Genomic DNA, 26092 nt, shown 5'->3' with positions numbered 1-26092 from the left:
TTGTATTTCTTGTGGGAAACAGATACCTCATAGGGACTACCACTCTCTCTGTATTCCTTGCTTGTGGCCTGAGCACGACGTAGTCGGGTGTCGCTTTTGCGCTAGATTTAATAAGCGCAGGTTAGATTGTGCTAGACTTGTTTTTGGTAAGCAGTGCAACTACAACATGCCGTCGGATCCTCCGACGCCCGCTACCGCTAAGAAGCGAAAAGATAAATCGTTAAAGTCTAAGCAGGATGAGTCGTCTGTTGCGGACGCTGGTTCTTTGGAAACTACGGTGGAATCTGTGGATCCAGCCGAGGTTTCAGCTGAGTCTCAGGGGGAGCCTTTAATATTACAGGAATTGGCCTCTCAGGAGTCAGGTCAGGCTGAGGGGGCCTCTCAAGTTTCTGTAGTTCCTTCTTTACATAAGGTTGTTAGGCCTTCTACTTCTGTCACTAAAGCACCTTCTAAAGCTAGGCCTGGTCTTTCTGGCACAGGCGTCAGCCCTAGTTCTGCAGGCTCTGTTCCTAAAAAACATATGCTGAAAATGGCAGAGGATTTGATTACTTTAATCAGAGGTTCTATGCCCCCTCCAGATAAGAGGCCTAGGGTGGAGACAGAGGTGGAGGGTTTGGAGCATTCCTCAGATTACTCTGAGTCTTCAGCTGAGGACATTCAGGATTTTCCTCCCTATTCTGATTCGGATGCAGAGGACTCCTGTCCTTCTGCTTCTCCTCCAGAGGATTTTTCTTTTTCTGAAACCCTGCATTCCATGAGGGAGCATTTTAAGTGGGAAGGTCAGGATTTCTCCGATTCTCGTAAGAGGCTTAGGGAATTTTTGTTGTTACCACAGCATAGGCCCTTGGCCATTCCCCCTGTTTTGGATGTTGTTCAGGATGTTTTTTCTGAGGCTTCCCTTAATCCTGATTCTTTACCTCCGGCCCCTGTCAAGCCAGACAGGTATTACAGAGTTCCAGAGGCTCATAAATATTTATATAAGAGTCCTAGAGCTGACCCAGAAACTATTAGCCAGGAACCTAAGGGTGTCAGGGCTTCTGTAGTAAAGAATCCAGTTCCTCTGGATAAAGATTCTAGAGCTTTGGATAGGTGGGGTAAAAAAGTGTATACCTCCTCCACTCTAGCTATGAGGGCTTTGAATTGCCAGTTTCATATGCTGAAGTACCAGAATTTTCTGTTAAGTCAGTTGAAATCTAAGGTAGATGCTTTGGCTGAGGGTATAGAGTGTAAGGAATTGCAGGATTTAGTTCATGCCTCTGATCAGGTAGGTAAGCATTCCTTGCAGTGTGGCTTTGATGCTCTTCAGGCTTCTTCCAGGGTGGCTGCCACTGGTTCAGTTATTCGTAGGCACGTCTGGCTTAAGGATCAGAATTTGTCAGAGCATGTTAAAGCTCGAATTTTGGATGCTCCCCTCCAATCTGAAGTTCTTTTTGGTTCTCCTGTGGAGTCAGTTTTGAAGAAAATGGAAGACAAAGCTAAGTCCATGCAGACAGTTAAGGAATTTTTACAAGTGCAGCCCCCTAAGTTTAGCAGGAATTGGCATGCAAAAGGATGGGCATATCCTTCTTCCGATTACCAGTCTAAGGGCAGATCTAGACGTGGTAGGGGCAGAGCTCATGCTCAGGGTTCTTTCAGACCTAGGACGTGGAGTTCTCCTGCACAATCTTCTGGTGAGGGCAGGGGTCAGCCTTTTCGTAAACAGACCCAATGACCTATATCTCCAGCTGCCAGATTCCTCCTGTCTGGCAGCTCCTCTAGGAGGAAAGTTGGCACTTTTCAAGCAAAATTGGCTTTTGGTCACCCAGGACAAATGGGTGTTGGACATTATAGATCGAGGCTACAAGTTTTATTTTCACACCTTGCCTCCTTTCAAAGGCATGCCGGATGTACCTCCTCAGCAAAAGCTGGAGGCTCACAAACAGATTTCTTTACTTTTAAAAATGGGGGCTATTCAGGTGGTACCTCCGTCAGAAGTAGGCCTAGGATTTTATTCTCGCCTGTTCCTTGTGCCAAAGAAGGGGAACACTTGGAGGCCAATTCTGGATTTGTCTATTCTCAACACATACCTAGACATCCCAAAATTCAAGATGTTAACTTTACAGCAACTTCTGCCTCTGCTAGGCAAAGATCACTGGATGGTAACTCTGGATCTCAAAGAGGCTTATCTTCACATTCCTATCAGGCCCAGCTGCAGGAGGTTCCTGCTTCGGGCTGGTACTTTTCATTATCAGTTCTCTGCATTGCCCTTTGGCTTATCTACTGCGCCCAGGGTGTTCACAAAGGTCCTGGCTCCTGTGATAGCCTTCTTAAGACTAAGAGGAATACAAATTTATCCTTATCTGGACGATTGCCTGATTCTTGCTCAAAACAAAGTCACGATACTTCAGCATCTACAGTATGTAATGGCAGTGTTAAGGTGCCTAGGGTATTCTGTGAACGAAACAAAGTCCAGTCTAGTACCCTCTCAGGACATGTGCTTTCTGGGTGTGAGACTGAATACGGCCTCTCAGATGACTTTTCTGACCCCGGACAAACAAAGAAATCTTCCCCTATACTTTCAGCGATTATCCCTACTGTCCAGGCTGACTGCAAGGACAGTCCTTCAAGCCTTGGGGTTCATGGCATCTTGTATTCTGGTACTTCCCAATGCCAAACTACATATGAGGAAGCTACAATGGTATCTCAAAAGTGTATGGACTCAACACTGCCACGATGTGGACACTGTCATTCAGATAATACCTTGCATCCAAAGGGAATTTTTGTGGTGGGCTCAGGAATGTCACCTAAACAAGGGACTCTCTGTGACCCGACCAGAGGCGAGTCAGATCTTAACGACAGATGCCTCAGACAAGGCTTGGGGAGCACATTTCAATGGGAGATGGGTTCAAGACACGTGGCCTGCCAGACTTCAACATTTGCATATCAACATGAAGGAGATGTTAGCAGTCCAATTTGCACTGATGGCTTTCAAGGATCTCCTTCAACCGGGACAGGTGTTGATTCAAACAGACAACACAACAGTCATGTGGTACATCAACAAGCAGGGGGGAACCCATTCGTACCCTCTTTGCAGACAAGCTATGATTTTGTGGGAGACTGCTCTCAGTTTGCACCTCACTCTTCAAGCAAGGTTTCTGCCAGGAGCACAGAACTCCTTAGCAGATGTTTTGAGCAGGCAGCTGGTGGATCCCCACGAGTGGAAATTGGATCCTCATGTATTTCAACAATTGACAGTGGCTTGGGGAACTCCAGACATAGATCTGTTCGCATCCCCACAAAATTTCCAACTGCCAAAATTTTGCACGAAGATGTTTCACCCAGAAGCTTGGAAAGTGGATGCTCTATCTTTCAGTTGGAACAACCTTCACGTCTATGCCTTTCCTCCTCTGCCTCTCCTTCCCAAGGTGCTCTTGAAGGTCAGACAGGACTAGCCTTGCATGATCCTTATAGCTCCAGATTGGCCACGTCAGCACTGGTACCCTTTGCTGAGGAGTTTAGTTCGGGAGCCTCCTTGGCCTTTGCCAACAATTCCACACCTTTTGTCTCAGGCAAGCAATCATTTCCTCAATGTCAGGATACAGTCCCTGCATCTGACAGCCTGGCATATTCTGTTTTAGACCCTGGGGGGTCGCAGCTTCCTCAGCAAGTTTTAAATGTCATTTTGGAAGCCAGGCGGCCTAGTACAAGAAAAGTTTATGCTGATAAATGGAGGAGATTTTTTCTTTGGAGCACAGCAAAGAGCTTTGATGTTTCACGGCCTAATTTGAGTGTTTCACTTCAGTATCTTACAGAATTATTAGACAAGGGTTTGTCTTTCTCCTCCGTGAAAGTTCATGCTGCAGCCATTTCTGCTCACTATGACTGTGACCCACCATTATTTTCTCACCCTTTGTTTAAGCAATTTCTTAGAGGGGCAAAGAACATAAGACCCCCGCGTAGAGCTCCTACTCCTTCCTGGGATCTCAATTTTGTGTTGGAAAAACTGACTTTACCTCCTTTTGAACCTGCAGCTACTGCTGAGTTAAAGTTTTTGTCTTGGAAGACTGCTTTTTTGTTGGCCATTACGTCTGCTAGGAGGGTATCAGAATTACAGGCTCTAATGGCAGTTGAACCCTTCCTAATATTTCATAAGGATAGGGTATCCTTGCGTACTAACCCTACTTTTATGCCTAAAGTTGTTTCTGATGTGGCCTTGAACCAATCTATCCATTTGCCTACTTTTTATGCTGATCCCCAAAATAAAGGGGAAAAAATTTTGCACTAGCAGAACTAAAGGGTTCAGGCAGTCTCAACAGTTATTCATTTCTTTTGCCTTGGGGTTCACAAGGAAAACCTGTTTCAAAGCAAACTATTTCTAAGTGGATTAGCCATTGTATTGCTTTTTGTTATTCTCATCATGGAAAGGAGGTTCCGGCTGGGATTAGACCTCATTCCACTAGGGCTACTGACACTTCTACTGCTTTTTTAAGGGGAGTAGCTACTAAGGATATTTTGGAGGCAGCTACTTGGAGTTCAGTGCACACTTTTTCTAAACATTACCATCTCCCTCTTTATTCCAAATCTAGGGCTGGGTTTGCCACTGCAGTTTTACAGGGCATGTTAGCAGCTCCTAGTGCTTTTGATTTGGCCAACCTCCCTTACCTTTGCTTTGGGATTCTACCCACAGGTTATGACTGCAGCAATGTGAGACGAAGAACATAGTACAGTTTTGTACCTACCATAAATGTAGATGTTCGAGGATCCACATTGCTGCAGTCCAATTTACCCTCCCTCCTTCCCCTCTGTAGTTTAGGGTTGCTGTGTTGCTTTTGGGGTAATTATTTTTTCTGTAATTGGTGGTTGGGTATTTTCTATGTTTGGCTATGGCCTTTCCTTTTTAGGCCTTCTGACATCTGGGGCAAGAAAGACTGAGGATATGGCGTCGGTCATGCGCTTTAGTACCACTGCGTACTGACGTCAGATCTGAGCGACTATGACCGACGCCAGCCTAACACTTTGGTATTCGGGCCGACCGAGGACAGCGGACAAACCCACAGGTTATGACTGCAGCAATGTGGATCCTCGAACATCTACATTTATGGTAGGTACAAAACTGTACTTTTAAGTGATGATAAATTGTATATATTGACAAGTAGCTGTCGGTTGAGAAGCAACTGTTGCTATAATCAGTGCTTATTAATAAGGACGTGGTGTGAAACGGTGAGTAAGGTGGTGGGCAGTGAAACTGGTAAATCTGAGTTTGACTCCTGTCTTCAACTTTCATATTATTGGTACATTGATTGTCCTTGTGATGATGGTTCTTTCTTTACAGTTACCTCCTCGTTTTCTGTGGATTAATGTTGTTAAAATCTGTTATAGTTGACAGGTAACTTAAAGAAAATTATGACTTTTCAGAGCTTGAGCCACTTTGCTTATCAAAGATTGTACTGTTGCTTTCTGGGCCCTCTTTATGGTGGGTGTATACCACCTTTTCTAGCATATCATTAATTGGTGCTGCAGATGCCTATGGGACTGCTCCCCTCCATAACTGTACTAATCATTGCTTTGGTTTGTATGATTATTTTTATTCTGCTTTGTAGGATTGTCTTTATTCTACTGTAAATTGTAATATTTTGTGCTTGCAGGGGCTTTCAGTAACACAGATTAAAAAAGTTCGAGTTCTCATTGATGAAGGCATAGCAAAATGTGACGCAGAACGTCTGTCATTGGAGTCGCAGAGGTTTGAATGTCTAAGGGAAATTGGCAACCTTCTTCACCCTTCTGTTCCTATCAGCAATGATGAGGTGGGTAGCAGCAATCCCTTTTTTTTTCTAGTGTATGTTGTTGCAGTGTAGTAGTTTTCTGCCAAATGTAAATCCATATTGGATGCGGAAATGTAAACCACAACGTGCAGAAAGATGAGTAAATCCAATCATGTGTCAAATCAAAAGACCAAATAACTGCCATAAGCAAGATCCCCTAACCAAGATCCCCTAGTGATACTTTAAAGCTGTCCATTTTTACTGTTTTCTCTCGTTTATCTCCGTCTACCTCTGCTCTTGCTGTCACTGCCCTTCACCCACCCCCACATCCGTCTTGTACAGATACTTCCTATAAACAACATCTTTCTAATGTTTTGTAGCTACTGGTTTGTTCATTGTGTTCTTTTTGCATTGTGTATAACATAACTGATGATAATTTTCTGTTGTCATCTTTATGTTCTGTGTGTGCTTGTGTCTGTCTGTCCCTCCCCAAACAGAGATTGGATTCTGGTCCAGTCAGCAAATACATAAACGCATGTTAGTGTCTCTAGTGGGATAACCTGAAGTAAGGCACACACGGAGCTCAGCAAAACCGACAACTGCTTTAATGAACAAGCACAAAAACAATCCACAGCAAGTTAAGTCACAGCAGCACAGCAAACGAAAATGCAAAGCACAAGCAACAGCACACTAACGCTGTAAAGTAAATCCACATACGTTTTCGTCACAATAACTTCATCAGATACCTAACCTCTCTTCCTTTGATGAATAAATAAACTAAACTAATTCAAATGAACCAATGAGTGAACAAATTCAATTACACATGCAAAATGCATTGAAAAACATGAACCTTAAAGGTGAATGAATCTAAAAGTTAAAACCAAAAGTATATATAATAATAAATAGATATGTATATATATTTTGTTATATAAAATGCTTCAGACATAAATCTTAGTTAAAATTGCTTTAAATGTACGTATTACCAGCACAAACCTGAAATGCTTCTAAAAATGTTTTTTCAAAACCAGAAGCTAAATTGGATCCAAAATACAATGAAATAGCGCCATCTTGTGGAAATTAAAGTAAACACATGTTCATCTTAAGATAAATACATATACTATTATTAAAATAAACCATAAAATGCTTATATATATAATATATAAAATTATTTAAAAATATAAATATTATAATAATAACATACTATAATCTAGCTCATCTCCATTTCAGCACAGGTTTCAAGGATAACGTTTCATTTAAACCAGGGGCAGAACTTGCATCAAGAATAATTTGCCAGTATAGCTCCTTATATTCCAAGCAAGTCTCCCAAGGCCCTCCCCTGGGGTCTCGTAGGACTACTTCTATGACAAAAAACTGAAATTTAGCTTTGCCACAGTTGTTTTGATGTTTAAACAGAGCATTATTATCTTTTATTTTCCTTATCTCGTATAAATGCTCGTAAATTCTCTGCCTCGATTTCTTCTCGGTCTTGCCAACTTAAAAAGAGTCACAGATTTCACATATAGCAATATAAATCACTCCTGTGGTATTACACTTGGCAAAACCTTGAGTAGTAATATACTTGTTCCTCTTTTTCAAAAGAATAGAATCGCCTTCCGTGATGTTAATGCATTTTCGTGTCCCTTTTTTGTTATTATTATTAGTGGGGTTGAAGAAGTTTGTCCCTTCCAATATATTCTTGATGTTACGTCCCTTCCTATATGCACATTTTAAATGGATTTTCAAATATATGATTTAAATCAGACAAACTAACAAATGTTTTCCATTCTTTACTAAGAATACTTCTCACCAGATTACTCTCCCCGTCAAAAGTGGTAAACATGGCAGAATGAAAACCTTTTTCTAAAGTTGTGGCAATAGCAGTGTTTGCCTCAATATTTTGTACTTCCAATGTAGGTAGGGGTACACCTAAATTGGAGCAAATCTTCCTGTTCTTCCTTCCTTAACCTCTACAATAACTGACGTAGGGAGATCTATTGGGTACCCCCTTGCTCCAAGCATACTCTTAATAAATTCACATTCAGTATTAAAATCCAGATCGTCTGACGTCATCCTACTGGCTCTCACCAACTGATCTTTAACTGTTGCTCTTTTTTGAAAATGTGGGTGAGAGCGTGTATAATGCAAGCAAGCATTAGAAAACGTATCTTTTCTACAAATGTTTTATTTAAAACCTTCCCCCGTTCTCTGTATATTTACATCTAAAAAACACAATTCAACTTCATCTACTTTATAGATGAATTTTAAAAAAATTAGTTGTATTTGAAATATAATTAAAAAATTCTATGAATTTTTCCAGGGTATTGTTCCAAAAAAGACAATCATCATCCAGGAAGCGCCCATAGTAGTTCCAGTATTGTTTAAAATTAGAATTGTGAACAAATTTTTCTTCCCAGTACAATAAAATGATGTTGGCATATGTAGGTGCATAATGGGCACCCATAGATACGCCTTTAGATTGTCTAAAATATTCCCCTTGGAAGAATATAAAATTATTGTTTAAAATCAATTCCATTAACGAAATGCCACCAAACTAAACCTATCTCATGAGGAATACACATAAAAAGGTCCACAACATCCAAAGTGATAAAACTAGAGGTGTCAACCTGATTAGAATTATTAATATGCCTTAAAAAATCCCAAGAATCCTTTAACCCATTAGGATGTTCCATCACCACATTCTTGAGATGTACATCTACATGTTTTGCCAGTGGAGCAGTAATAGAACTGTAAGAGAATTTACGAGCATTTATATGAGACAAGGAAAATAAAAGATAATAATGCTCTATTTAAACATCAAAACAATTGTGGCAAAGCTAAATTCCAGTTTTTTGTCATAGAAGTAGTCCTACGAGACCCCAGGGGAGGGCCTTCGGAGACTCTGTTGGAATATAGGAAGCTATACTGGCAAATTATTCTTGATGCAAGTTCTGCCCCTGGTTTAAATGAAATGTTATCCTTGAAACCTGTGCTGAATTATAATATTTACATTTTTAAATAATTTTCTATATATTATATATGCAAGCATTTTATGGTTTATTTTAATAATAATATATGTATAAATACATATGTTGTTGTGTCTTTCGGCTTTTTCCGGTTAGGGGTCGCCACAGCGGAACTCCGGTCCTCTAATGATTGACAGTAGATTTTTATGTGCCGAGTTGCCAGCCCTGACGCACAACCTTCAACGAAGGTACGCCCATTCACACATGTCTCCACACAGAAGACGCTCTAGCTGAGAAACAAACAAGACAAAGTCTTACTGTGAAGCGACAACGCTACCGCAGCACTGGAGACATTCGTGATTGGGTGTACCTTTGTTGAAGGTTGTGCGTCAGAGCTGGCAACTCGGCACGTAAAAATCTACTGCCAATCATGAGTGGACCGGAGTTTCACTGTGGCAACCCCTAACCGGGAAAAGCCAAAAGACACAACAACATATGTATTTATCTTTTAACAAGATGAACATGCATTTAATTTAATTTCCACAAGATGGCGCTATTTCATTGTATTTTGGATTCCATTTAGCTTCTGGTTTTGAAAAAAACATTTTTAGAAGCATTTTAGGTTTGTGCTGGTATTAAGGTTTATGTCTGAAGCATTTTATATAACAAAATATATATATATATATATATATATACATATCTACTTATTATATCTATTTAGTATATATACTTTTGGTTTTAACTTTTAGATTCAATTCACCTTTAAGGTTCATGTGTTTCAATGCATTTTGCATGTGTAATTGAATTTGTTCACTCATTGGTTCATTTGAATTAGTTTAGTTTATTTATTCATCAAAGGAAGAGAGGTTAGGTATCTGATGAAGTTATTGTGACAAAAACATATGTGGATTTACTTTACAGCGTTAGTGTGCTGTTGCTTGTGCTTTGCAGTTTCGTTTGCTGTGCTGTGCTGCTGTGACTTAGTTTGCTGTGGATTGTTTTTGTGCTTGTTCATTAAAGCAGTTGTCCGTTTTGCTGAGCTTCGTGTGTGCCTTACTTCAGGTTTACCAGTTTTTATCTTGGGCACTCAGACCACTGGTTTGGTCTCTAGTGGGATGTTGTAAGACTTTAAACCAGAAGTCGCAGCACTGGGTATTACATGTTTGAAATGTGACCGTGTTTGTTACAGCATAATATTCCTTGGTGTGCCTCACTGTAACACATCAAAATGTGTTTGCAGGATGTATGGGCTTGAACATTTGCTGGAAGTTCGCACTTTAGATGGTTCTCTCTGACTCCCTGTTTAGAATTGTAGCACCGAAGTCCGAGACTGAGATCTGTTGTGATTCCCTTTTTATACAGGATAATGACAACAAAGTGGAGAGGTTGTGGGGGAACTGTGAAGACCGGAAGAAGTACTGTCATGTTGACCTTGTTGTGATGGTTGATGGTTATGAAGGCGAGAAAGGAGCTGTGGTGGCGGGCAGCAGAGGGTACTTTCTGAAGGTAAGTAGTCTCCTAAAATAACTGCAGATGCCCATGTAAAATGGTCTGAAGCAGTCTAGTAACAACTTTGTATATGAAGTGAAATGTGCTGTGTGGTTAAATTGTTTCAGGTAAAGGTAGATGTGTGTATTTAAAAAAAAAAAAAAAAAAGTGAATGATACCACCATGGAGTAAGGAATAGTTTGCCTTGCCATGTAGCCTGACTGTAAAACTGCACACTTGTATCTTGGCAACAGTTACCTGTGGACAGTGTTTGCAAAAAATGTTTTATTTGCTGAAGATGATCTATTTTTGTACGTTTAAGCCACTACAAGAAGAATGCACTAGTTGTAAGCATTAACATGCTCAGCGTGAGTTGATGTGCACGTACCATGCCACCATCCCCACCGTGCTCGGCGTGAGTTGATGTGCACGTACCATGCCACCATCCCCACCGTGCTCGGCGTGAGTTGATGTGCACGTACCATGCCACCATCCCCACCGTGCTCGGCGTGAGTTGATGTGCACGTACCATGCCACCATCCCCACCGTGCTCGGCGTGAGTTGATGTGCACGTACCATGCCACCATCCCCACCGTGCTCGGCGTGAGTTGATGTGCACATACCATGCCACCATCCCCACCGTGCTCGGCGTGAGTTGATGTGCACGTACCATGCCACCATCCCCACCGTGCTCGGCGTGAGTTGATGTGCACGTACCATGCCACCATCCCCACCGTGCTCGGCGTGAGTTGATGTGCACGTACCATGCCACCATCCCCACCGTGCTCGGCGTGAGTTGCTGTGCACGTGCCATGCCACCATCCCCACCGTGCTGTGCGTGAGTTTATGTGCACGCACCATGCCACCATCCCCACCGTGCTCGGCGTGAGTTGATGTGCACGTACCATGCCACCATCCCCACCGTGCTCGGCGTGAGTTGATGTGCACGCATGCCACCATCCCCACCGTGCTCGGCGTGAGTTGATGTGCACGTACCATGCCACCATCCCCACCGTGCTCGGCGTGAGTTGATGTGCACGTACCATGCCACCATCCCCACCGTGCTCGGCGTGAGTTGATGTGCACGTACCATGCCACCATCCCCACCGTGCCCACTGAGTCTTGTTTTATTCCGTTGTCTGCACTGCAGAAATGTAGAAGAATGTTTTGTAAGTCTAGCTCAGTGAGGCTTGCATTTTCTTTCAGAAGTGATTCACAGCTTGTTGCTCGAAGAGTGCATGTATAATGTAAACATCTCATTCCAGTGAATGAAATTGTACAGAGTTTCCCAACATGAATAGAGGTCTCTAGTACAGCGTACACAAGTAGCCACACATTATTGGACATTTGAGTAGAGTGGGACTGAAAAGGAAAACATAACAAGCTGGTATGATGGAGAAAAGTATGTCACCGAGAAGTGTGAGGGGAGAAAGTGGGAGATGCATCCATGAATTAAAGGGTCAGAAAGGAAGGCAAGGTGGAAGGGGAAACTGCAGGCCGTAGTGACAAAAGGCAGAGCCAGAGTAACGTATGCTGAGTCCGTGTTAATACCAGCATCATGAGCAGAAAAGGAATGAAGTGGGTAGGAAAGACCACTTGGCCAGATTTGACAGAATAGTGCTGATGGCTTACAAGGTCACTGTGGGGAGGACTAGTAAGCCATTGGATGCATCACAGGAAGTAAGGTGTCCCTCACTGACTATGAGGAAGGCTTGGAGTAATGGAAGTGGAGGGGAAATTTGAGATGGTAAGGAAAGGGATGTCGAGCAGGAGAAAAAATATAGCCGAGAATTGTGGTGATGGAGACCCCAATACCAAGGGGATTAAAATCGTTGGCAAAGGAAATGAGAGGCCATATTACAGTTATACTGCTGTCTGAATTCAAATGGGAGGAGATGACAAGTATGGTCGTGGGTGGTGGACAGAGTGTAGTGCATAGAGTTATCAGTGTCCTGTTAGATGGCATATCAGGTAACAGAGATGCGAGAACAAGGGCTTGGAGGTAACTTTCTCAAAAGTGTTACCATGGTACGTGCACATCAACCCATGCCAGTATCCAGCATACAGACAAATGATTTGGAGTATATTTGCTATTTGTTGCAGCAGCCAAGGAGGGGCTTGGGATTTGTTGGTAGATGATGAATAGCTGACGGAGAAACTCGTTGTATAGGTTCATAGGCTAGCTGCCCTTGTGGGTCATTTTTAACCTACCCAGTTTCCCCTTTCAAAGGTGAGAATCAAACCCTGTACCCATCTTGGTTTGAAAAAACTACATCTTGTTTTTCATCTTTTAGCTAGAATAGAAAAGTGTAAGATTTGCCACAGATGCAAAATTTGGGGTTGGGGAGATAAGTGAGAGAAGAGACATGAAATACTTAACACCTGCTGAATCTAGCTTTGTTTGCATGTTTGTATGCTTGTTATTTCCCTGAAATGCTAATTCCACCTAAAATGTGGCTTTTCATCGCTTCTGCGGATCCCTAGTGATATCTGCATTGCTTACTGTACTTATTTCCTTGTTTCACTTGAATAAAAGTTACTGTTTGTCGTTTTTGCATTTAAGTTACCTGGCACTTGCTCACTAAAGCAATTATATAAGTCAGCACTAAAAAATTAAAAGCACTACACCCTCACAAACTCCCCTTGAGTACCTTGTTCCCCATTGGCCTTTTTTTTTCAGTTATAAAGGAATTCCCAATACTATTCTAGCATGTCCAAAGGTCAGTTGTCAATCTCCTCTCCGGTCCAGCTGGTGAATCTGGGAATCCTGAGGCAATGTTACAACTGCCTCATGTACACAGACAACCCTCTCCTCCTCCCAACAAATTCCAACACATGTGAGAGATGCAACCATATAGCCAAACTGGAGGCTAAGCTCTCACAACTCAGTACTGGCGTAACCAGTCAGGAGGAAAAGGAAACCACACTCACTATAATTCCAGTCTCACATAGACCTACCACGACAGCAAACCAAACACATAAACACACAAAAACATACTCGGAGGCTCTAAATAAAAATCTGCCCAAGCAGCAGAGACCTCCAAAGCAGACACCCAAGCAACCGCTACCCCAAAACAAAACACGTGCAACACATAGCTCACAAAGCCAGTGTGCCGAACAGTCACAGCCCTTAAGGCTAAACAACACACCTGATACACTTGTAATAGGTGACTCTATAGTCAGGCACACTGACGTCCCGCTCAGCAGGCTGAACAAGGAGAAGGTCACGGTGAGCTGCCTGTCAGGCGCTAGGATCCGCCACATAACACAAGCACTCAGGTCACTCCAAGGCAAGTACAAATATGACTCGGTCATTGTCCATGCTGGTGTGAATGACCTGAGGCGTACCTCCCTGGACTACATGAAAAGAGGCATAGAGAAGCTCTCTGAACATGTAGCCCAGGCCAGTATGACCCTGACCTTGAGTAGCATCTTACCCTCACCAAGAATGATGCCACAGTATGAAGACAAGATGATCAATTTCAACAATTGGCTTAAGTATTGGTGTCATTCAAAGGGGATCCAATACCTGTCAGCCTGGGATGACATGCTCGACAAGCCACGATGCTTCGCTAGGGATGGCTTGCACCTGTCACCCCTGGGCTTTCGGATATTGGCAAAGGCTGTTGCTACCCCCATAGTGCCTTTTTTAGGCAAGGCTCAAAAAACAAACCCACCTCCATAGTGAAGTTTCTAGTCCCTTCACAAGGGCTAAGAAACCAAGAGTAATGCTACTCAACGCCAGAAATCTAAACCTCAAGATGCATGCACTCGAAACTCTCCTTGGCATGGAGAACATTGATATCTGTGCAGTGACAGAAACCTGGTTCAAGGCTCCCGAGAGCACCCCAGCACTACCAGGTTATACCTCATACCATGCTTTTCGGCCCCAAAACTTGGACCGAACCATAAAAGGAGGGGGAGTATCAATATTCGTCAAAGATACCCACACCTCCAGGTTGGTGGCACAGCACGAAGCATAAGAGACTATCCATGTGCAACTAACGGTGGGTAAAACTGCCTTCCAGTTTATAGCCTGCTACAGACCACCCTCCCAAACCCAGGAACTCCACTCAGCCTTCCTGAGAACACTGGAAAATATGAGGGTCTCTCCAAACACCATTATATTGAGCGACTTCAACTACCCAAACATAGACTGGGAGCATTACTCTAGCTCCAACACCCTAGCCCAAAGGTTCCTAGAATTTATAAACTCAAATGCTATGGAACAACTTGTTACCACTCCCACAAGAGGGGAAAACATACTGGACCTGATCATCACCAACATGGGGGCTCTATGCTCCAGACCAGAAGTGTATCCCTCACTGGTAAGATCAGACCATAAACTAATCTCACTGGATAGTCACATCCTGACCCCACCCCCTGCCCAGAAAACCACAGTGAAAAACTTCTCTAAAGCAAATTTTACACTCCTCAAAACCGAGGTGGAATCCTTCAAAGCCCCCGGGCCTGTGGAAAATATGGCCCAGACCGCAGAATCCTTTATAAACGCATTCTATGAACACCTTCAGGAATGCATGGATCATGCGATCCCAAATAAAACCAAGACCCAATCCTCCAAAGGCAGACGTCCTGTCTGGTGGACCCCAGCCATAAACAAAACTATACAATAGAAGGAGGAAGCTACTACATGATAGAGCAAAATCCCAAAAATGGAAGGCATCTCTGATCAGTATTAGCAAAAAACTACGGGCACTCATAAAATCGTCTAAGGCCAGCTTCAAGAGAAAAATTGCACAGGACACTAAGGATAATCGCAAGGCTTTCTTTAGTTATGTTAGGAACCTGGGTGGGAATTCCCAGATATGCTCAGAATTAGTCCAAAGTGACAAAAAATACACCGAACCCACAGACATTGCCAACATCCTAGCTGACAGGTTCAGCGCAAACTCCCCTCCCCACCAAAAGGGCAAATATCTATCCCAGCAGAGTGCTGCCCCCCTGACATCTCAGATGCTCAGGTAAGAGCCGCCCTCTCCAAAGCAAAAAACACAGCATCAATGGGACCAGATGGTGTCCCGGGCTGCGTCCTACATGAACTCCAAGAAGAGCTAAACCCAAACATAAAACTACTGTTCAATCTCAGCCTTACTACAGGATATGTCCCCAAAGAGTGGCGTACTGCAACGGTGGTCCCTCTCCACAAAGGTGGTGCCTCAATGGATCCTGGAAACTATCGCCCCATAAGCCTGACTAGCTTGGTCTGCAAAGCTATGGAAAGGATCATCATGGACCTTATAAATAAAGATATTGGGGACCTACAGACACTGGATCCTACCCAGTTCGGCTTTAAGGGCAGATCCTGCCTCTTAAACCTGGTCGATTTCATTGAAACAGTCACCAAGGCCATTGACGAGGGGAAGGTGGTCCACACAGCCTACCTGGACCTCGCAAAAGCCTTCGATACAATACCCCACTCGGGTATTATAGATAAGCTCACCAGCTTAAATATTAACCCCTATGTCACTAGATGGGTTGCAAACTGGCTCAAGGACAGAACCCACATGGTTAGAATTGCTGGAGCCATGTCAGACTCCAAACCAGTTACAAGTGGCGTCCCACAAGGCTCAGTCCTGGGACCTCTCTTGTTCGGTATATATTTCTCAGAGGTACATGCCAACATGGAAGGACTGTGGCTGACCAAGTTCGCAGATGACTGCAAACTGGGCGCTGTAATCGACTCTCCAGCCGACACAAGCATCCTCCAAAAGGGCCTCATAGAAACAGACAACTGGTGCCAGAGCCATGGCCTCAAGCTAAATGCCAAAAAGTGTATAGTCATCCCCTCTGGCAAGAACAAAGTGCCCGCAAATTACCACATAAGTGGTAATCCATTAAGTACGGAAGAAGTAATTAGGGACCTGGGGACCCAAGTTGATAGCAATCTCTCATTTGACAACCACGTGGCCAAAGTGGTTAGAAAAACATTTTATATAGCCCACCTAATCATGAAGGGATTCACATCTAGATCAGGGGAGGTCATCGTGCCTCTTTACTCATCCCTCATCAGGCCCATAATTGAGTACAATGCCCCTTTTGGGATGTACCTTACCAGACACCTGCAGCAACTGGAAAGACCCCAAAAGTACCTCACCAAGAGGATCAAAGGGCTCAAACAGATGCCATAAGCTGCCCGGTTAAAGAAACTCCAGCTCTACTCAGTGGCATACCGCCTGCTCAGAGGCGATCGGTGCCTGACGTATAAAGCCATGTCCAACCTGGAATTAATGGACATGCTGCACCTCAGAAAATCCAAATCCCATCGAGCTACGCGCTCGAGAGACTTGAACCGCAGCATTGAAATAAATAGGACATGCTGGAGGGACAGATTCATAACCCAGAGGCTCCCTTCACTCTGCCTAACCTGGACTGGGATTTTATTCCAGAGTCCCTCATTGACTCTCTTCAAGAGGAATCTTGATGAGTGGATGGGGGATCGTAGGTTTACCCCGGGTATCACTTCTGTGTCACTGTTAGACAGAGACACAGTATACTAACCTCAAAAAAGGGCATAGCAAAATTAATTTAAAATGGGTGGCGAAAGCCAAACACAGTCTGGCTAGGCTTATAAATGCCCTAGGACAGATAGCCTAGTATGAACCTATGAGCAACGGTGTTGAAAAATTACATGATTGAGTTGTATTCTTGAGGGCAGAACAAATGTGGGTATGAAGACTGAGGAGCTGCAAGCAGTGATGTGGCTTGGGGAGGGTGGACATTGCTGTTGTCACAGAATCAAAGGCTAGTGACGAGGGAGGTGGGACGTGGCAGTGTCATGGTGGATTTTATTCATCAGTGGCAATGAAAGGAGGGCCGAGATGGAGTAGTGATCTGTATGAAGGAAGACCTGTGATAAGAGGTCTGAGACAAAGAGGAGGAGGTGCACTTACCTCCCTGAAGAGGGCAGAGAAGCGGGCAGTGTCAGAAGCTGAGGCCAAGAATGTTCTTTGATGTGTGGATGGGAAGGGTGCTAATACACTGCGTGTCAGGGGAAGAGAGGGGTGCTAATACACTGCATGTCAGGGGAAGAGAGGGGAAGTATCGGGGGAAACGAGTACTGTAGCGGGAAGATTACACTTGGAACACATCCCAGTCTGTCAGTAACAAACTAGGAGATTGTGAGCTGCAGGGTAAAGCGGGCACAGGAAGTTTCTGTAGTCTTGGATTATAAGAGGGTCATCCAGTGAATGTGAAGACTGTACCAGAAGTAACTACAGTGGAGATATTGTGAGGATGTGACATGGTTGCACACAGTTGTGTCAGGGGATTGTCCTGCTCAAGAAGGACAAGTTTTGAATTCTTCATAATGCAACATAGATCCATGGACTGGACAACCACAGAATGGCTCTTGAAGGTGGTGTAGTTAAAGGACAAACTAGTGGGCTTATTACCTCCTTGCAGAAAGTAAATGTACTGCAACTCTAAATGTAGAACTTTTCACAAACCTGTTCTGTCTTTGAAATTAAACAGTCTGAATTGACACCATTTAATTTTTGGAAAAGGGGATGTGAGCGTGCACTGTACCTTACCCCTCCTATGTGGGATATGCTACTGATTGGAAAAAATAAGGAAGAGGTGCAGAAATGTACACTCATTGAATGTCTGAATACTGCATTTGTGAACCTCCAAAATAGCAAAAAGGAAAGTGCAAATAGAGGGAATACATACCCTGACCCTAAATACATACCCTGACCCTAAATACATACCCTAACCCTGACCCTAACCCTAAATACATACCCTAACCCTAATAGAGGGAATACATACCCTGACCCTAACCCTAAATACATACCCTAATCCTAATAGAGAGAATACGTACCCTAACCCTGACCCTAATAGAGGAAATACATGCTAAAAATAAAATTATATCTTCAAGAAATTCTGTTAAAAAGTGATCGCAACAGAGGAAATACATGCTAAAAATAAAATTATATCTGCAAGAAATTCTGTTAAAAAGTGATCGCAACAGTTGAGTAAATGGAGTGTAGAGTGGAACAGATGTTTTACAGTTCACAGTTTTTAGTGAATTTCACTATAATTTTTGAAATGTTGAGTCTCTCAATATCTGGGGTCACACTTGCAATAGGGAATGTGTTAAAAAAAGGTGGATTGCCTTGTACAGGCAGCCTATTTCTTTAATGGAAAATCTTGATAGTTTGTTTTTGTTCTGTGATTCCCCCCATCTGTGCCTCCCTGCTATATACAGGTGTACAGACTCAGATTTGCTGCATGTTTCATAGACTTAGCTGGTTCACGTTTCTGCAGACACAGAAGTGTAAATGTTGCCACTGCGGCTGGAGCCACGCGCTTTCCTTTATTTCTGACGGAGTACCGTCGCATTTTCACTTCATAGTCATTGAGAAGCAGATCAGGATGTTTTCCATTTGCTGTTGTATTTAAATTTTAAAGGATGCAAATCTGTAATGCAACAATATAAATTGGAAAAAAGGTAACTTGTCAGAAGCAACGTTCACAGTTTACACCAGACTGAAGATTAGTGAATGAACTTCATTTATACTGAAACTGGTTTATCAAAATACTTTAAATGAAAAATGTCATAGAAGTAGAAGGTGAGTCCCCCCCCACTTCCATTAATTTAATTCAACAGCTACAGGGTAATGGTGCCAATGATAGGCTGTTTAAAGCTAGTTAGAGACTAGGACTATTCAGAGCATAGTAACCCTTTCCCTAGTTTAATAGTAACTAAAATTAGCAAACCATAGCTTTGTCAGCTGATTTAAATTAAAATTGTGCCAGTTTGTCTTCAGCTTGTTTTACAGCATGAGAGAACCTTAACCAAAGTAAGAATCTTGGGGTCTACCACTGGAGTCAGGCCTGCGAGTGGTGCTTACAAATAAGTGCCTGATGACAGAGTAACCTGCATTATCCACTCGGGCGTGGCCTTACATTATGTGGGGCTGTATGAGCTCACCATTTTATAGTGTGACAGATTGGGGTCTTGGGATAATGCCAGTTACGTGGCAGGCAGTCGCATGATGGCTCGCAGTGTGCTACAGCTGAGTGAGTGAGATTTAGGTTTGAGTTTGCAAGTGTGTGTATGTGTTGTACACAAGGATCATGGTTACTGTCCTTAAACACTGAGGCATTTCACGCTCACCTCGCAGTTAGTTAAGAGTTGTTGGAGATATTGGGAGAACTGTTTTTTGGTACCGTGCAATGGCTCTGTAGTTCTAATAGGCCTAACGCTGACATGGGGCATAACAGAGGAACTTGTAGAGACATGTATGGAAAGAATGGGTTGTCTGATATGAATATGAATGAACGTTACTAGTGTTCATCACAAACGCTGTGTTCATAAGCATACCTGTTAGTGATACTAAATCACCTTCCACCAAAGGCTACTGAATTCTCATATGTACTGTGCAAGACCTTCAATCCTCTCTTCCCAGCTGCACAGTTGAACCATTCATTTCTCTCTCTGTGAGTTTTGGCCTATTTGCTCCCCCTTATAATGTCAGAATTCATTGAACCATGAGCTGCAGTCCAGATCTGGGCAGTAGGAATGGAGCCATCATGCATTGCAGAGCATATTTGTTTATGCTCCTAACTCCTTTCTCACTGTGACTTTAGCGGTTATTGGCTGCAGAGGATGCCTGCCCACTTCCCATGGTGGCTGTGACTTTCACATTCACTTCTGCAGAAGTGCCCTGCCAGCTCCAGGGTATGCCTATTCCCAGGTTTATGCAGGTCACTGCTTTTACAAACACAGATGTCTCCCTGGCCCATATGTTGCGTAACATACACCTGTCTTGCCAGTAGGTGTCAGCACTGCAGTGATCCAGACCACTGTCCTCTCCCATAGGATGGACAAAACGGCTTTGAACATTCATAACCTCCTTGCTTAGCTCCTTCAGAGCTTGCATCATTAGTGAAACGCAAGTCATCTGGTCATAGTCTGATTTCATTCCTATGTGCCACTGAGCTGTATGCCGTAGGCTGATTTAGTGGTTTTATCAGACTGGAGGCAGTATACTCTGGGCACTGTAGAGAGATTCTCAGATGGTGGTGAGTTTGGTCATAGTGGTGCAGCAGATTTGCAGATGTGAGAAATACAAATCTGTAGAATGTCTTACAAACCCCATGCAGGCGTTTCTATGCAAAATGGCTTCATCTCCCATCAGTAGTACAGCTGCTCCATATAACTGAGGAGTTGGAGATGTAGAGAATAAATGGACCCTAATCAAGACCTTTGTATAAGGCAGTGGCAAGAGTTTCTAGCCAAAAAAGTGGTAACATGGGGACCTGTTGGTGGGCATCAGCAGCGAGAAGTCCTCTGTCCATTGAACGGTCAGTCAGGAGGTGGCCCAGATCTGTCCATTGAACGCTCAGTCAAGACGTGGCCCAGGTTTGATGGTGCAGCACACCATGAAGGCTGCATCATTAGTTATGGTAGTGAAGACCCAGTTGTGGAAGGATTTGTATGACAGCATGGGGATTACTACCATTTTGGATGGCCTCAGAGGTTCTGGCAGAATCTGGTAAATCAGTTTTGGGTGGTGGAAACCTTACAGAGCTGTTCTCAGCATGGGTGAAGAAATGCTGACTGCGACTTGCGGTCTGTTCAGAAGGTGGATGGAACACTATGAGGAACTTGCAAACTTAGTGGACATGCCCTTGTCTCAGGAGGCAGTGCCCAGATATGCCCTTGTCTCAGGAGGCAGTGCCCAGATATGCCCTTGTCTCAGGTAGTGGTGCCTGGAATAATTTGCTGGTTCTGGGTCTGTTTACATAGATAAATCTGTCAATTAAACATTACAGAAATGAGACGTTTAAAAGTGGTTGAGTTTGAAATGGAAATGCCGAAACAACTGGCTGTTTTTCAGGGTTTATGATTTAAATGTGTAGTAGTGTGTGGAAGACTGGAACAGTAGTCACAGTAAGGCTGTAGTCCCCATTTTCAGAAAGGTACAGGAGGGAGTGCTAAATTTCTATGGGGTGGGTCCTGTTTCTCCATTCTTTGATGTGATCTCCATTCCACCTCCCTGGTGGAGTCTTCCCATATACTTGTATCTCAGCTACCTTCAGTCCAAGAAGAGCACTGCAGGCTGTGTCATCACTATGGAACTGGGGACCAGCTCTTTGTTCTTGCTACAGAGACCGAAATGTCAGGGGGGCTTGTGTGGTCTGCATGTCTTTTGGGGATCTTGAAAATGTATCTGATGTAATTCATTGTTTTGAAGTGTGCTACAATAAAATTGAGACCTAGGGGTGGGCCTTTACCTATCCATGTGTTTGTGAAGTGAGAGGTGTGTGTGTTGGCAGAATCCTCCAGTTCAGCTTAGCACCAAAGTGCATCTTGGCTCCTCCTTACAGATTTTCATTGAAAGGATAGCTGTTGTCAGATGAAGTTAGACCAGTGTCTGGTGTAGAGAGGTTCCTGTGGCTTCTTTGTTTGCACACCATCTTTGCTTCAAGTCTGATCTCCATTGCACGCTGCAGTAGTTCATTACAGGTGTGAACAAGTTGGGATGGAAATCACCATGTCCAGTTTGGAAGTCGTAGTGGATTGTTTTCTGCAGGTGATGAGATAGTGGGTACCCCAGTAGAGGGGGTCTAATTATTTTGTTGTTTACAAAGAAATAGAGTTGATGAGGAGACTGACCAGCAGATAATTAACTGCAGTATTGTCACCAAGGCACCTATCAGATTGTGGGGCAGAAGCAAGATGTGATCACAGTATATAACTCTGTTTACCAGTTAGTAGTCTGTGTCCCTGTCCTGAGCTTTGGGTGGAAGCTGAAAGGATGAGGTTGTGCAAATGTGCATGGAGGAGTAAAGATCCTGGGATCTTTACTGAGAATCTTGGGAGTAGTGACCGCTGCTCAGTACTGAGAAGCAGAAGCACAAGGCCTCCAAACCACCTCAAGAGATGTGTCTTGGGCATCTCCAGTGGGGCTTGGTGCCTACAGGGAAGACACTGTGACACAGGCACGTGACATTGTCAAGACTGTATCCCTCAATTTGTCCAAAACACTACATCTGCTGCAAGAGATAGGGAAGGCTGCCCCGGTTCAGTTTGCTTTCATTGTGACCCATACCAGAACAAGTCTTTTAAAAGGTGACTAGATGACAAAATTACTTGAGCAATGTTGTACCTCTGTCCAGTTCCACTTGTGATCAGTAGGCCATAATACGGGACAAATTCTTTATCCTGTCATCATTACTGTCAGCTGGAGCCCGAGTTTCGTCCCTTTTGCTTCTGAATGAAATTAAATCAGCCCAGAGTATTTCCAAAGACAGATCTGTTACCACAGTAATACATAAGATGGGGTTTTGCTTTAAACTAATGTCTGCTATCCAAGCCACTGTCTGTTTCTTGATGATTTTTTTGAGTGGTTTTAATATATATGGTTTTCTCCCTTTTAATTTCTCCAAATCTTTTGAGTTTCTAATACCATGACAGGAATGGACCCCATTCCTAAGTCAAAGTATGATTAAAGTTCATGAAATTAGTATTGTTTCAGTCTTTGATGTCCGCCAGAAGTGCCCTTTGCAGCACCTGCAATGTGTCCAGTAATGACTCTTCCTGCAATTCGTACAGAGTTGCATGTATTGGTACCCTATCTAAATATGATTGTAGATTGTTGGCTCCTACAACTATTGGAACTTTCTGGGTTTCTTTCCTCTGCATTGCTCTCATTTCTGCTTGCAAATCCTGATATTTTATGTCTCTCTCTCTCTCTCTCTCTCTCTCTCTATGCAAGACACTGTAGTCACTGGGTGTAGAGATTTCAATGATCAATGCTACTTTTATCTTTTCATGGACTAGTTTTCTCACATCTGTCTTTTAAATTGGTAATGGGTGATCCCATGTGATATAGACGTCATTTTCTGTAATGATTTGTGGTTCATGTTTCCAGTGTTTTTCAGCTATTTCAATATTATGTTTGCACGATCCCTAGTGCAAGAGTCTTTAACATTATTATGTCTTTCAGTATACAGTCCTTCTGCCATTAGTATGTCAGAACCAGCAATGGGTTGTCCGACTGTTTCCAGTTCTGTTTTACAAAACCTACATTTGTCAGTTTCTCCCACATGTTCAATGGATTTTGTAAACCAATGTGTACTTAGCCCAGTATATTGTGCCACCAGTATTAACCTTTCATCTCTTGGTTTGATTTTGCCTCTCCTTAACCATTCCTGTATTCGATCCTGATCAACATTCTTCCAGAGTTTTCTAAACTTGGAACTATGTTATGCATTTTCCACATTTACTGCCTTTTCATCTGATCCTTCACCTTTTGTTTTTTGGCACATTCATTTGCTGCTTGATTTTTATCTACTTCTGGTTTGATTTCCATTCCAGCTTGATGCTGATATGCTTCTGCTACACTAAGAAGGGAAGTCATCTTAGATTTATTCTTCTCATGTTTCAAAACTTTCACTATGTTTGGGTCTTGTGAGGTCAGCAGATATGTATGCAGTCCCATGATTGCAGATCTATACAAGTAATCAATTTCAAGTAGACCCATACCTCCTTCATTATGCGGAATATATAATCTCAGTAGACACTAAGTTTTATAAATCATTTGGTGAGCATGAAGCATCCTTCTTGTTTTCCTGGCCAACCAATCCAACACCATTTGGGGCCAGTCAGTCACTCCAAAGCTGTAAGTTATGACAGGAAGAATAAATTGGTTTCTAACTTGAATTTTGTTCCTAGATGTCAACGCTGTTTTCAGGATTAGTTTGTCTTCTAAAATATTCCATAAGTCTGGTTCGCATTTGTTCATGTTTTATTGTTGATCCTTCATCGGTTCCCAAATATTTACACACTCCATCTTGCTCAAGTTCTTTTACATCACATTCTTGCCCCAAACTGATGTTTTCTTGGTGCTGCAGCTTTCCCGCTTTAAAGGTCGCTTTTGCACATTTATCAAGACCAAATGATATTCTTATATCTGAAAACATTTTGACTACTTATAGTTGTGCTTTCAGTTCCTCATCTGATGAGCTGTACAGTTTTAAATCATTGACAAAGAGATGAGAATTTTTTACACTTTATTGCTTTCTGGGAGGCAAATTATAGCCATGGTCTAATCTGTTAAGCAGACACCTTAATGGGTTAAGGGCAAGGCAAAAAAGCAACGGTGACAGAGTCACGTTGGAATATCCCCCTTTGGATGTTTTTCCTTGGAATAACAATTTGTCCTTCATGATGACTTAACTGCAAAGTGGTTTGCCACTGTTTCATGGTCACTGTGATGTAATTTATCAGTGTAGGGTGTATCCTATACATTTTTAAGCACTTTTATCTATGAATGTGGGATGTTGTGAATTGCTTTTTTGTGTTCAATCCATGCCATGCTTAGATTCTTCCCCTTTTTACAGTTCTCCACTATTACTTTATTTAACAACAAATGATCCTTTGTTCCATATCACTTTCTTTTATTGCCCTTTTGTTCTATTGCAATAATTGAGTTTTCTTCTAAATAACTGTAAACTCTGTTGGCATCAATTCCAGTGTATAGTTTATACATTGTCGGAAGGCAAATTATTGGCCTATAATTTTTAGGGTAGCTTGCAGGTTCACTCTCAAGTTAGGAACATTGTTTTTCCTGTTAACCAGGTTGGTGTCTGTTCATGATGTGCATATAACTAGTTCTTACTCATGGCTGAATCTTTGTGCAAAGATGTTAATACATTTAACCAGCAGATAGGTAGTGCGTCTGGGCCTGGGGTTTTCCAATTAGAGGCTTTTCTTAACTTGGTTTCAATCTCTCTGGCAGTTACTTCATCCCATTTCATATCCTGTACCTTTGAACTTATAGATTCATAGGTGTTTACTAGACGTAACGACCACAAGGGCCTTTTTAAGCCTAGCCATGTATCCCACATCTCTGACAAGTTCTGATACCCTTGATAAGTGTAAGCAGGGGCCTGGGAGAAGAACCATTTATAGGTTACCTGTGTCCCATTGGAGACATAGGTGGCAGACGAAGGATGAATTTCTGGTTTCCCATCCAGTTGTCCAAGTTGCACTTGAATTGGTGTAGGGAGGAACGCTGCTTCACATGAATGGGGAGTCTTTTCCATAGATGTAGTAGCCTCTGGGATGCATACCTATCTCTCCAGCAGGTCCTATTTATATCACAGATAAGGTTTAAGTCTTTAGAACGGGTAATTCTGGTGCTTTGTTTTATGCCTATGCAGGAGGTCTATCAGAGTGGGGTCTGACAATGTCCTGTATGCCGGGCGTAGATCTCCCTTCAACAGCCTGCAAGAGACAGAATACAAGGATAGGTCCTTGAGGCAGTCTGCATAAGACATATTACTTACACCCTGTATTCTTTTAGTGAGGAACCTCTGTGGACGTTCCAGTTGTTCGATATGCCTGGTTAGGTACATACCAGAGGGAGCATCCTTCTCAATGAAAGGTCTGATCAATGCTGAATGCAGTCGAACAATGACTTCCTTGGACTTGTATGCCATACCTTTGTTTAAGTTGCACAACATAGAATGATTTCCTCACCACTGTAGACACGTGATCAAAGGCTAGATCACTATCTGTGTCTCCCCAAGTCCCTGACTACTGGATCAACTCTAAGGGGTGTGTTGTCAATATGATAGTTAACAGGGATGGATGACTTCCCAAAGGATACTGTTCTGCATTTCTTGGCATTTAGTTTTAGTCCATGTCTCTGACACTGGCTGTTTGTCTGTGTCTGCCCCTTCTGGGGAACATTTGTGTCACTGCAGGATTCAATGATTGCTCCTAATTCGCAATCGTGTGCAGATTTAGTCAGGTAGAGACCACTGACATTGGCCTTGACTTCTGAGAAGTAAATGCCAGAAACAAGCGGTCCAAAGATTGATCCTTGAGAGGGCCACTCCTTTTACATTGGCCTTGAGCCAGTTGCT

The 26092-nt window shown here is 42.9% G+C and overlaps 1 protein-coding gene across 1 annotated transcript in view; it reads left to right on the top strand.

Moving 5' to 3' along the window:
- SARS1 (seryl-tRNA synthetase 1) overlaps positions 1-26092 on the top strand; it is a 423834-nt gene that overhangs the window by 52513 nt on the left and 345229 nt on the right. The window contains exons 4-5 of the mRNA XM_044076473.1: positions 5625-5783; positions 10067-10210. Coding sequence (XP_043932408.1) covers positions 5625-5783; positions 10067-10210 — 303 coding nt within the window. The remainder of the gene's footprint in view (positions 1-5624; positions 5784-10066; positions 10211-26092) is intronic.

This window comes from Protopterus annectens, chromosome 7.part0 (genome assembly GCF_019279795.1).
Source record: "Protopterus annectens isolate FY-2018-M chromosome 7.part0, PAN1.0, whole genome shotgun sequence".
Classification (NCBI taxonomy): domain Eukaryota; kingdom Metazoa; phylum Chordata; order Ceratodontiformes; family Protopteridae; genus Protopterus; species Protopterus annectens.
The sequence above is the reverse complement of the archived record's forward strand: the minus strand, read 5'-3'. Positions and strand labels throughout refer to the sequence as shown.